Raw genomic sequence first — 14082 nt, forward strand, 5'->3', positions numbered from 1 at the left:
TTTGATATATTTGTCAAAATGTTGTTGCATTTTGTGCGAATTTGTCAACACAATCGTGTACAAAGAAATAGGGAACGGAAAGACAACTGAAGATTCTGCAAATCTTACAAGACCTGTCATTGGAGACTAAACTTTACAAGCCTAAAATTTGTCCAATCAGCTTGAATATCATATCAATGGAAACGAATTTTATTTTCTGACGTTATCCCAGGTGAGGAATTATTGATTTTCCTTTGATGGGGGATTATCCCTGCTTTGAAACGAAAGACCACCCAATTGATGAACGGATTATGATACAATGTGTAATTGTTTACACCTAAAGAGACTTACTTTTTCGGTATCCCTGTTTTTAAAGGAAATACTATGAATCTAAGATTGTTCATTACTTGTTGAAGGTACATAGTAGTTGGCGAGATGGATTTATCTATCAAGTTTAGAGCAAGGAGGAGAGAAGGATAATCGAGTGGATACCGACTGACATATGCATGGCGAAAGATAGAATTAACTCCACAATGTAGCGTGTAGGACACATGTTAATGTTGTGTGCATTTGCCTGAGTGTCGCATGTCGAGGTATGTCATAATATATATATATATATATAGGCTATATATATATATATAGGCTATATATATATATATAGGCTATATATATATATAGGCTATATATATATATATATATATATATATATATATACTCAGAATTAGTATTGTTCGATACAGGTGTCAAACGCCTTCAGTGGAAATACGACCTTCCTTACCGGTTTCGAACCTCTGGACATACAATCAGCGTCTATAGCCTAGTGGTTAGGGTGTCCGCATATAAAGCGGGAGGCCCGGGTTCGAATCCCGGTGGAAGATGGAAGTTTTTTCGCTGTTCTGGATTTTACAACTCATTACGATTTCAATTATGTATATATATATATATATATATATATTTCTCTTTTATTTAAAATACATTTGGAAAACTACTATGAATTGACTTGAATTAGCTTATTAATCACAATATGTGAACTCATGTTGGGTAATATTAACGTACGTGCAACTTTGGGAAGGAAGTGATTCCGTATAGTTGGCATTCAATCGATTTGGCGGTCGGTTTAAAGTTCATCCTGTTATAATCCAAAGCTTTGAATGCTACTGATGTATTTCTCTACAGGTTCTTACCTTCAACATTACTAATGCACACATATTCAGGAGTCTCAAATTACGCAATTAAATGATACAGAAAGAGATTGAGAGGCTCCAACTGGGTATTATATACCAGTTGTCAAAAAACGTGTCATATAGGACGAAGTTAGGCACAAAGTTAATTTTTGATATATTGTTCACCGTACAAAAACAGTTTTATCATCCTGGGTTTTATTTCTATAGCACGCTTTATAAACATCGGAGGCTCGTCAATTTAATAATAAATTTATTTAATTAGGTAGTGGCTGGACTACTTAGTCTAACAAAGAGACCACGAGGTAAGTTATTCAGATGCAACACAAATCTCAATAGTTAAACAAGGATTTGATGTCTATTAATAACATATTTACAATGATTTACAAATGTATCAAGGAACAACTGTCTTGTATGTCATTCAAGGGTGCTCTGTTGTTCATATGAAGTTGAAAGACCATCAGGTTGCGCTTGATTAGAATTGATAATACAATGGAGTAAAGTTAACATTTCAGGTCGGTCTGCATTGTGGAACCGCGCCCTCGTCACCAATTTAACCTTAATCGCGCATTACAGACACATTTGAAAAAAAAACATATCTTAAAAGCAGATGAAGCCGTAAATTTAGTCCATCTGTAGGCAATGTCCTGTCAGAAATGATTTACCAGGAAAACATGTCCGGCCGGACGATATTGCCCAGAGATACGCCTAGCCGGACAAACATATACTAAATTTCGTTTTCCACGTCACAGTAGTTTTCCCGGGAATAATAATTTGTCCTCTCCGAATTTTTCGTAGGTATGATTTTCCATCATAAAAGTAGTAGATAAAATGGGATATAAATTAATGATATGCATAATAAATACAATGACATGCATAATAAATACTATGTTTTAAACTGTTTATCTGTAATAGGTCATCACATATACTGATAGCTCTTACTGTAAAGGATAACTACACAACGTCAACCCATTCAGCTTATCTCATTACATCTCAGTCACTTGATGAATGGACTAGAGACGGTGACTCCGAGGGGATGAAGCGAGCCATTCTCGCAGGTGCTCTTCACTCCACCTCCTCCCTCTTGGAAAAGTGGTTCTCCTGACATATTAACCACCCATTCAAAACTCCTTCTTCCCTACAAGAAAGTTAAACTAGAATGGAGTAAGTTTAATGAAATGATTTAGACTTAAATGGAATGACGTTATACCTAGAAATGAATCCCCTATAGACTTGAACAGAATGACCTAGACCTGAATGCAATGACCTAGACTGGATTGAAATGACATAGACTTGAATGTAATGACCTAGACTGGATTAAAATGATATAGACTTCAATGAAAGGACCTTATACCTAGAAATGAATCCCCTATAGACTTGAATGGAATGACCTAGACTTGAAGTAATGTAATGACCCAGAATTGAATGGAATAGAATGACCTAGACCTGAATGCAATGACCTAGGCTGGATTGAAATGACATAGACTTGAATGTAATGACCTAGACTGGATTAAAATGATATAGACTTCAATGAAAGGACCTTATACCTAGAAATGAATCCCCTATAGACTTGAATGGAATGACCTAGACTTGAAGTAATGTAATGACCCAGAATTGAATGGAATAGAATGACCTAGACCTGAATGCAATGACCTAGGCTGGATTGAAATGACATAGACTGGAATGGAATGACCTAGACTGGAATGAAATGACATATACTTCAATGAAGGGACCTCATACCTATAAATGAATCCCATACAGACTGGAATGGTATGACCTAGATTTGAATGGAATGACCTAGACTGGAATGGAAGGACCTATACTTGAATGTAATAGAATGGCGTAGATTGGAATGAAATGAAATGAATTTGGCTTGACTGAATCTCTTGGATATATAAGTACACAAGCTGTTTAATCGCATCGTAAAAGTATACGATTTGTGTTACTTAACCAAAACAATAAACAACATTTTCTATATACTTATCGATCCCCGGAGAATTGTAATGGAACTTCTTTCACTTAATTTTCATCAATTCCATTGAGATCTGTGTAAACCTCTTCGACCTCACTTTATTGCGTTTAGAGCAGCTGATAAATCGACAACGTCGGCCTAAAATTCCATCCATCGTCGAATACGGAATCTCAGACCGAGAGTACATTCCGTCGAGTAACTGCCGTAAAAACAGGAGAAGACAGAATATCCCTTACTACCGTTGTGATGTATGCAGTCCAGTTTTCATTACGTAAACACCTCGCCGTAAATCATCACTACATAAGAACATGTAGTTCTAGTTGTTTATCACACCGTATAAGGTATGTCGAGCTCCACAACTATGTACCTCCAAAGAACGACGACCTTACCAACCTCCCGTGGGCGCAACAAATTCGTTCATTTGGTAAAATTTCATGTTTGTTTCTGTTTTTTAAGAACAACTCTGTTCCTTATTTAGACATATATTTATTTATAATCGTTTTCTTCCTTATGAGTCCAAGTTGTAAACAAATGCTCTTCCAAACCTTAAAATACATGACATTTTATTGCAAGGAATGCTCAAGGAATGAAGACATCCGTCGTAAACGCTTGCGCTGCTTTCATTGAAAACAGCCACCTGGGGAGGGAGGGAGGTAGGGAGTGGGGGCTTGAGAATGTTCTCACGAAATAAACATTGCAGTCATCATACCCCTGCAGTCCACTTCCCACTTGAGGCAAACAATTGTCCCCCGGGGCATTCGACTCCCCTGTTTTTGCAAAGTTACTCTGCTATGGAACTGTATGCCTATAACATGCATGATATATTGTACATGGTTAAAGACGAATAGATGTCATTGTGACGTGACATATTAAAGGAAAAGTTTTAATTTTTTATCAACCCATGCATCATTCCTTGTCATTGCCGTTGTACCACATCAATGACGTTGTTTGTTTTCGGGTGCAGCATGTAGATCAATGGCATTAGCGATGACACCCCCTCCCCCATCCCCCCCTTCAAGAATTACCATGTTACGTTCAATAAGGTTTCCGACTTGAGCAAGAATGTTTATCGCCACCACTGCCTAGACCGCAGTTTAACATTTATTGCCCTCTAATATCATACTCTTCGCAATGTTTAGAAATAATTAGGACTTTCTCACCCTTTAACAAAGAAAATTTGGAAACCTATTAGCCATTTAATACAAACTTAATATTTGGAGTCACTAATGCTTACCCTGTCACTTAGTTACGTGGAGGGTGGGCCGAGTCTATACACACGGAATTAAACTTTACCCTACATGCTAAGTGTATCATCACTTTCTATATTGTCAGTTACTCGGTGTGTAAGAAAGTAGCTTCCTATGGAAGCTACAATATCTTTCAAACTTAAGAGGTTTCCGGAGCCATAAAAGTGCACTGATTATATTGGAAAGGCTTTTAGTTGCTTTCCAGTTACAGCTTCTTTTGATTTTATCAAAAGTCAAGCTCCTCCCTATTTTTCTCAGAACTCAATGCCTGTATAACTTTCGATGACCAATCACAAAAGTGTTAGTTGATGACGTAAGCCTATCACGGAACGTATACACTGTGCAAACAAACTCCTGCCAGCCTTCTCATTAAGTTTATCACCAGCTTCCGGATGAGGCATCTTATACCGTAAACAGATTGTAGAAACAGTCACGTCTCTGCAGAAATTCGTTTTGAGAAGGTTTGTCTCCTGTGAGGTTCTTTCCACGATCCACCAGGACAATATCAAAACTGTTGACAGAAAAAAAAAGAGAGTGAAGGGAGCGAGAAAGAGATAGATCGTGAAACATTGCATAGTTTCATGTCCGAGTTTTATAGATCTACCTGCGTGCCCCCATAAATGAAGGTTTCTGTTGGTTAAACTCCGATTTCGCTGTAAATAACTTCACGACTCGAGCAATCGGCATTTCTTGTTACACGTTCCATGTTTTAACACACAGACGGCAGGCATTACAAAATAGTGTATATGTGATTAGCAAATGTGATTCTAAAATGAACTCATAAGCAGAATTCAGTGACTAAATATTGTTCTTATGGAATTTTCAGAGAATGGAAAAGTCTTCACAGCGTAACTGATTTTCTTTGTTATTTGCTTTTTTGATTGATTTGTTTACGAATCTGTGTTGATATTAGTAAGAACCATGTTACCGAGAAACATTCTGGGTGCGTTCTTCGTACCCATATTGGAATTGGTTACTATAACATTTGTTCTACTCATACGGGAGGCTCACGGGAACAGGTAAATATTTTTTTGTCTTGTTTTGTTGTTTTTTTCTTATTTTTGAAGGGAACATTTATTTTTCGAATGAATGTTTCAACATATATACCATCATCTTTAACATTTTACCATTAATGTTAAGCATTCAATGTTTCTTGTTTGTTTTTGTTTTGCTGTAGTAGGACAAGTATCTACATATACATGCTCTATGAATTAATATTTATAGGAAAGCTTACTTATAGAATAACTGACTTTTAAAGTATCTTTTTTTGCGTGGCTGTTTGTAAGTTTACGAAATGTGTTTATGCTAAATTCTTTTGATTAATCTAGTTTTATTTCGATTAGAGAAGACAGAGTCGATAATAGTCTTTTTAAAATTTTGTAATACAAACTTGAACAAGTGTTATATATGTGTCAAATATTGAGAATGCGAAGAAACCATTTATTACTCTAACTTCTTGTCGTGCATTCGCCGATGATGAAAATCTATTTAGGTGGGTGGGTGTCTCATTTGAGATAAATTTGCAATTTATATATTTCAATTGAGTAATTGGGGGATTTTGTAAATTCAGTCTCAAACCGCAAAAAAATTGTTTCCAACTCACTCTTATCCGGGCCAGTCACGTGGTGTAATTACCAGGTAAGGCAGTGGTTGTGTTGCCAATGGTAACCTCTCCGTCTCTAGGTGCATATTCTTGAACAGTGTGTGATCATTGCTATCATTTCGATCGAAATATCGGGATGGTAAATTATACAAAATTTGTTAATCGAAACATGTTTATGCTGTTTCCAATTCCGTACATTGAAACAGTGTGTACGTCGAAAAGCATGTGACATGCTGTTCACGAGTTTAAAGTGCTTGTCAATTAAGCATTTAACTTGGAGTTGTAAACTGGGTGCAGAAGGTTATAAACGTTTTGTAAATATTTCGTTAGAAGAATCTTTCAAATGAGAACTTTTCGTCGATCTACAGTCTGTGGTAGGTACCTAAAGGGAGGAATGGAGGACAAGGGTCAATGACCCTTCACCTCAATCGCCAGTCGAGGAAATACTTTTATGTGTGTGTGTGGGGGGGGGGGGTGCACCAGATCACTTAAATGAGAGTCGTCTTGTACGACCCCACGACCACACCCTTTATAAAGTAATGTTTCTACATCTGGCCCCTCAGTAAAGACTCATGCCGGGCGCCTATACTTAAATCAGTCGGGAAATTTCGAATCCTGGTCCCACCTCTTAAATTATGTGCACTCCGCAGTCCACAACAGAAGACTCCCGCTGTGTCAATGCCATTCAGATCATGTAGCGTATTATATGAGTACATGTATCATACATATAAGCTGACGTATAAGAGGAACACATTTCTTTATTAAAACATTAGGTCCCTAAATGATTGCCAGAAAGTGATTCCAGATGTTGAAGCTTTCGGTCATGTGAACTTTGTGAAGCTCATGACTTAGTCACTTCACATATATACAAGTCAAACATAGAAGCAAAGTAAACATCTCTAGCATGTTTGTCTCGTTAAGTGAAATTAATTAACCGAATTAATTTCCGAAGGAACTACATAATATAGAAATATTTTCCGTTTGTTTTGCATTCCCGTAATTAAAGGTATAGTTTATCGGTGAATGCATGTAACATGCTTCATGGTTACGGTGGTATATGGTAATATGAGTGCTCCAATAGCAAGGCGTCCATAGTGATTGCTGGATGTACTGGATTGTGAGGGGGAGGGGGGGGGGTACAGCTCACTGAATACGGAGTTTGGGGCCAAAATCGTGCCTCATTGGGAATGGGGGGGGGGGATTATGTAATGATTTCGTTACCTAGACACTAAGCGCTGACAGGATACAATCCCAAGACAGAAGTAGAGAAAAATTAAATTTTCAAGAGGACGGGGATAGGGATGGGTGTGGGGTGTTGGTGATAGATTCCTTCTTGCTAACCCCTTGCTAGTTCTTGTGGTAGAGTATATGTTAACTTTGTAGCTAATGACTGATATAGTGACAACCATGGCTGTCATGTGGTGACTATCGTGACTCTGATATGGTGATTGACTCTGTTACCATGACTCCGATATGGTGGTTGACTCTGTTACCATGACTCTGATATAGTGATTGACTCTGTTACCATGACTCCGATATGGTGGTTGACTCTGTTACCATGACTCCGATATGATGGTTGACTCTGTTACCATGACTCTGATATGGTGCTTGAATATATTAGCATATGTATAATATGGTGTTTATCGCGACTCTGGTATGGTATCTTTATAATAATGACTCTGATATAGTGATTGACTTATGACCATGAGTATAACTTGGTGGTTATGAAGACGTTGGTATGGTGACTCTAATGAATCTTACGTTATGATCCTGATACGGTAGCTTTTAAAGATTTTGTCATGACGACAAAGATATGTTGACTCTATCATAATGACTCTGATTTATTGACATTATATCGTCATGACCCTGATAGGGTAGCTCTGATGTGTTGACCTTAAACCGTGAGACCCTGTAGGGAAATACATTTTCAAACTTAACAAATCTGATGTCCTTTAATACTCTCTCGTCACCGTATGTGGAATAATTTGGAGGGTCAGTTCAGGGAGCTGCTACTCTAGTAGCAGCTCCCTGGTCAGTTCGAACATGAAAGTTCTTTGGGAAAAGTTGAGTAACGTTTGTATGCTAAATAGGAGGCAATATGAATGACCGTGTCATTGTATAAGGCGCATATATCTCACACAATGAGGCAATCCTGAAACATATACAAGTGTAAATACAACGAATTAGTCACCATGTCACCATGGACGAGGGCAAAATGAATCTATGCGATGGTGATGACGTGTCTGTCTGTGTGTGTCCGTGTGTATGTGTTTTGGTGGAGGACAAAGGTCATTGGGGGTCACCAGAGGTCAAACTGTGAACATTTCGTAAACACGTTATGTCAAGCATGATCTTATATCTGACATGTAATGCCCAAAATTGTTTACAAGAAGCTCATCTATGACCATGTTAACATGACATCAATCCGTTTGATCCCTATTTTTAAATCATTAATAAAGACATGCGCTGGGTACAGCAAGCGTATTAAAAATGGTGGAGATCAGAGGTCAAACTATGAAAGCCTTGTAAAGAAGATATCTCAGAGGTAAAACTTTGATGACTCATGATGCTGTGATATATGGTTCACAGAAATGTTAGTCAATGCCCATGGATCTTAAAAAGTCTATATATAGTGTAAACACAGTAACCACACGATGAAAACGTGTCAATTTGAAACCACAGTACTTAAAAATAGTTCCTATGGGCAAGGAATCACTAAGCCTTATGGCTTTCTTGTCTTATCATGTTAATTTGTGGAAAGTGTACTTCATGTACTCTTTGCATATTGATATACTGTATAACGATAAACAGTTAACTGCGTTTATTCAGATTGACTGAAAAGAGAAAGTTAGTCGTTAATTGTTCCTTCCATGAATTGTGATTAACTTGTCCTTCAAGGTAAATGCTGTAGGCCATTCCTTGAATAATGAAAGCAATAAAAAGGACAAATAAACGCCCCACTTTGCCTAAGATGTAGGTTGTTTGGAAGTTGCAATTAACAGATTACCCCGTATTGTCAAACACCTCCGCGCGTTCTCTCTCTGATAAAAGGATATACCATGTCAAGCAAATAGAGCAATGTTTCCTTCTAATTGGTACAAACAGCTCAAAGGGGGGAAGTTTATCGTTCGTGGCACCATGGCCCGATTATTTGGGCATTGTGAATGCGCGTTTCCCGCAAGACCCTGAAAGAGAAGACAAATTACTTAATTGGATCCCAAACCTGTTTTTCAGTGATTACAGGATAAACCCATGTGAAATGTATGCAAACGTTACTCACCGAGTCAATGCGCTTAGCACGGTATTCAGATTTAAAAATTGAGTGACAAATAGTTGTAAACACTGATTATTTTGTTACCTAATTTGCCGAGAAGAATGGAAGGAAGGGGAGGGGGGAGGGTGAGGGGTTTCAGAGCTTCAGAGGGTCAGATACGGTGGCGGATCCAGGATTCTTGTAAAGGAGGGGATGCGGGACCAGTGATGTTGAAGCCAACCTCATATAGGGGGTGGGGTCTAAACCCAGAAAATTGTAAATGTCAAATGGAGAATTCTGAGGCATATTTAAACTATGAATTAGGTTCAAAAGTATGTTTCCACGCAACCATAGCCATGTCCGTCTGCAGTGTAGATACTAGAACCTATCAACGGATTTAAGACCAGGGTGATTTCTTTTTTAATGTAATAGGCTTATTCACACGTAACTGATGGACATATCCCTTTAGATCTATACGTGTCACACGCTTCCGAAATACTCTTTATAGTATACCGGGTGACTAACATTAACTAATCTAATACAGATAAAAAATAGTTTCCCATAAAGTATACGTTTTAATTTGCAAATATCCAGTCCATGCACATGCATTGCTCCTGACGCAATTTTGATGGACTTAGGTAACAAATCGTGTTTCCTTCAGGTCCATGATTTTATATTAACGTTTGTGAATCGTACAATGAACAGTGACAATCTCACTTTAACTCATTTATACAGCTTTATAGCGTCATTAATGTACAAAGTCTGCACAGCCCTTATACATTGAATCATTTTTAAGTACAATATTATTTCTCCGTCGACAATCTTTACGCCAAACAATATTAATAATTTGTCCACTACCGGTACCAAATATTTGGCTTTAAAGCCTCTTCTAAGCCAGTCATGGGTTCAGAGAAATCAAAAACAGCTTTATAGCGTCATTAATGTGCAAAGTCTGCACAGCCCTTATATATTGAATCATTTTTAAGTACAATATTATTTCTCCGTCGACAATCTTTACGCCAAACAATATTAATAATTTGTCCACTACCGGTACCAAATATTTGGCTTTAAAGCCTCTTCTAAGCCAGTCATGGGTTCAGAGAAATCAATTTCAGAAATTTATTATAGTTTTATCTGAATATCTAGTACAAGAATACCAATAACATATAGGGTGATGTATATATATATATATATATATTATATATATTTATATATATATATACATATATATATACATACATATATATACATACATATATATATATATTTATATTTATATATATATATATATATATAAATATATATATATATATATATATATATATATATATATATATATATATATATATATATATATATATATATATATATATATAAACAGTTGTTGTTTTAGATCAACAACCTGTCGAAGGGTTACATGAAATATGTGATAGATTTCCCGTAGGAATTTGCACCGGTACCGTTTTAGATTATTATTATACCTCACCTAGTCTTTGTAAAATAAAATATAGAAGAATGCAGCAAGGAAATAAACACATTTTATTACATAATTTGAATTTCGCGATTCGCCTTTAGAATTTAAAATATGTGTTATGCTGCTCAGCTGTGGATTTATCGAGAGATAGTTTGAGGACTGTCACTAAAAAAAGGAGAAAAACATGTATGATCAGTTAATAAGGCAGGCAATCTAAAAGAACAACAAGGTGCTTCCGACTGGGAATAAAACAGTTTCCGTTGTGAAAAGTTACATTTAAAGTTGACTCGGCAGGAATCAACATATTAGGTAAATTTGCTTTATTTAAAAGATCAAGAAGGAATTTATTCCTGATTCGTTGTTAATGGCTTTGCATCCGTTTTAAAGTTAAGTTAATACCTAATTTGTAACTTCCTGGATTACTGTGATCATTCGAACATTTATTTTAAAGTTACATGACTGCACTCTTACAATACTATCATTGTAAAAGGCGTGTGTGAATATGTGGTGGGATCACGTCCATATCTACTAGGGAAGGAAGATTTTGGTAGGATAGAGATGGAGATGTGGGGGAGGGGGGGGGGTAGGTGGATGGACGTAGCGATACGTTAACATTTCTATGGAACAAGAATTATGGAAGTTTTTATTGGGACGGAAGAAGGGCCATATCCAGGATTTTGTTTATAAAGGAGAGGGTGTTGTCCTGGTGTCGCTGTAGGGTGTCTGCCCCTCACCCTTCCCGATGAAATTTAACACATGAGATGTGTTCTGATGGCTACTTAGGCTCATCGTAAGTTGGGTCTCTATTTCGGTCTATACACAAGGTTGTGCTTATACCAACTTAGTTAATTTTGGGTGTGTGCGGTTGAAGGGTGGGGGGGGGGGGTGTACACACCAACCCTCTGGATCTGCTCCTAGGAAGAAGGGAATATAGTTATTTCTCGTCGTGGACACAATCATATACACTAACGTGGTTTCTTGTTGAAGGTTATATGTTGCCCTATGTCTTTGCGCATACTAAGCCAGAGGTACACTGATGATTTTCTACATTTACTAGAGTATAGTTGTTAGAGAATGGTGCCACCACCAGCAGTGGTTCCACATGGAATATTTATTCTACACCTTACACCATGTCCAATTACACTCAGACCTAAATACTGAAAATCGTTCATCAATTGTGAATTATTTACAAAGTACATTTCTAATAGATCTGATAGGGATATACACAGGACTTTTTCTTTTCGGAGATTAATATAGAGAACTACACAGCAAAGTGTGGGTCCCAAACAAATGGGGGGGGGGGTGAATTTGTACTAAGTCTTGTACTCGGTACCTTGTTCTGATACCCTCGAATTCCTTTCTTGGGACGCTATAGTTTGACTCGTACTCTGGAATTTGTAGTGGTACTCATAGTGGGACTCCATTGTTTGAGACATCGTTTCTTTCTACAACGTTACACGGCATTCAGGGTCTTGAACTATACGTGTACTCAAGCCTTGTTAGAGTGCATTGGTACCCGTACTCCTGATTCACTACGTCGTTTTTGAACTTTAAATTCATTCTAATTCGTACTTTGCACTGGTACTCATATTTGTATTCGATACCACCTGATCGTACTCTTACTTAGCAGCTTATAGACCATTGATGTAGACTTATCGATACTGGTACTCGGTACCCATATACCCCGTGCACCACACTCTCTCTTGCTATCTTGTACATGTACTCAAACGTTTACTAGGTACCTCGTGCCCGTGCTCGTATAGTTGTGATATTGTATTCTTATATGCGTAGTCGGAACCTCCCGTGCACTTTGTTACCACTCGGGACTTTGTAATGGTACTCATATTCGTATTGGTATTTCGTATTTGGGACCTTGATTGGGATCTTGTACTTGGAACTTTGGGATCTTGTATTCTGGGACCTTATATTCGTACTTGGGACCTTGTATTCTGACTATAGTTCACCACAAGAATTTGTACTCATATTGGGTATACGATGTGATGGCAATCATACACGTGCTTGAGACCTTGTACTCCTGAACGTTCTTTGGACTTCGCGTACTGGTACCCATAGTGTTGTACTCGCGGTCATAATAAAAGTCCAGCTCAATTAAAAAAAAATACTTGCTTGATACATAAATATACTTGTTGCTGTGCTTGTAAATATAGAGAGGACAGCAATACTTACATGAGTATATCAAACTTGTTGACAAACGGATCAGACGGGTCACGAGTATGGAACGCGAAAAGGGAAAAGTTATTTCGTTGTCTAAACTAAGTTTGTTGTTGTCTAAACTAAAGTTGTTGCTGTTGTTTTACCATGCTGTTGCTCAAACTCACGTTGATGTCTAAACTTCCGTTATCTAAAAATTCAATATAAGATTTCACAACCCTATATATTACTAATTATTAAAAACATTTACGTAAGTTCAACGAGAGGTTTAACAATGAAGGTTTCAATTGATATTTTAGACAATGTTTGTTTACTATATGGTTGGAATCTGCTGAATGAGGCATTAAATCAACAAACGATAAAATTCATTCCTGGGATTTTAGCAAAGCCAATCGAAATCGACTGCTGCGTTTAATCATTGACATCGGAAACCCGCTGAGTTCTCCAAGAAAATCAACTCAATACTTTAAAGCAGTACTGTGATATCAACCATTTTCTGAGTACAAAACCACATGATTTAACATCGTTTTAAGTTTACCAAGCCATGTGATATTTTTGCATTTGACTGGGAACTCCTTCATTTAACTAAGAAATGTTGATGTGGTCACATGCAGTCGGTTGCTCCTATAACTAGCAATGTATTATTTAGTCGAATACTGAAAACTGTTGTCTCCCGTGAGATTAATGAGTAATCAGTTAAGTTTTTTCTTAGTGCGAAGCTTTTCAGGTTTAGGCCAAATTTCATTGTCTCTGACTCTAGCAATGACGTAGCAACGAGCAACAAATGGGCCCTGTGTGGCAATAGAATTACCACACTCAAAGGAGAACAACATTGATCCAAGCCCACCAATGGTTTGGGGCTTATAGGTGAACAATTTGTGTATATTAGGTAAATTGAGACGTCCCGGATATATGGTACTCCCAAATCCTAAAGAGTACACAGGGTCTATGCGATTTACTGAATGTACGTTTTAACATCAATAGAAGCTTCTTCGTCGGCCCATGGAAGGCAGCAGGCTCCTTTTTTTGGGAGGGGGTGGGTGGGGGGGGGGGGGTTTCTTGTCACTCCGATACTTCGGTAAGCGCATAGTTTAGTTATTACGCCGCTGGTCCTTGACTTTATTTTGGTGGACAAAGGTAGCAGATTATGCATTCCAAACAATGGAGTATGATGGTTCCAGACAATAGCAATTAACCCCCT

At 37.5% G+C, this 14082-nt stretch overlaps 1 protein-coding gene and 1 long non-coding RNA gene across 2 annotated transcripts in view; both read left to right on the plus strand.

Annotated features, from left to right (window-relative positions):
* The first annotated feature begins 405 nt into the window (after positions 1 to 405).
* Positions 406 to 4197, plus strand: LOC139966035 (uncharacterized). The gene is made up of 3 exons (XR_011792420.1): positions 406 to 572; positions 2076 to 2324; positions 3244 to 4197. It is a non-coding gene; the product is annotated as an uncharacterized lncRNA (long non-coding RNA).
* A 556-nt stretch (positions 4198 to 4753) lies between these two features.
* Positions 4754 to 14082, plus strand: part of LOC139966340 (C3 and PZP-like alpha-2-macroglobulin domain-containing protein 8) — a 62156-nt gene continuing 52827 nt past the window's right edge. Inside the window, exon 1 of the mRNA XM_071969237.1 lies at positions 4754 to 5398. Within this exon, the coding sequence (XP_071825338.1) occupies positions 5301 to 5398 (98 nt within the window). The 5' untranslated portion in view covers positions 4754 to 5300. The remainder of the gene's footprint in view (positions 5399 to 14082) is intronic.

This window comes from Apostichopus japonicus, chromosome 4 (assembly GCF_037975245.1).
Source record: "Apostichopus japonicus isolate 1M-3 chromosome 4, ASM3797524v1, whole genome shotgun sequence".
Lineage (NCBI taxonomy): Eukaryota > Metazoa > Echinodermata > Holothuroidea > Aspidochirotida > Stichopodidae > Apostichopus > Apostichopus japonicus.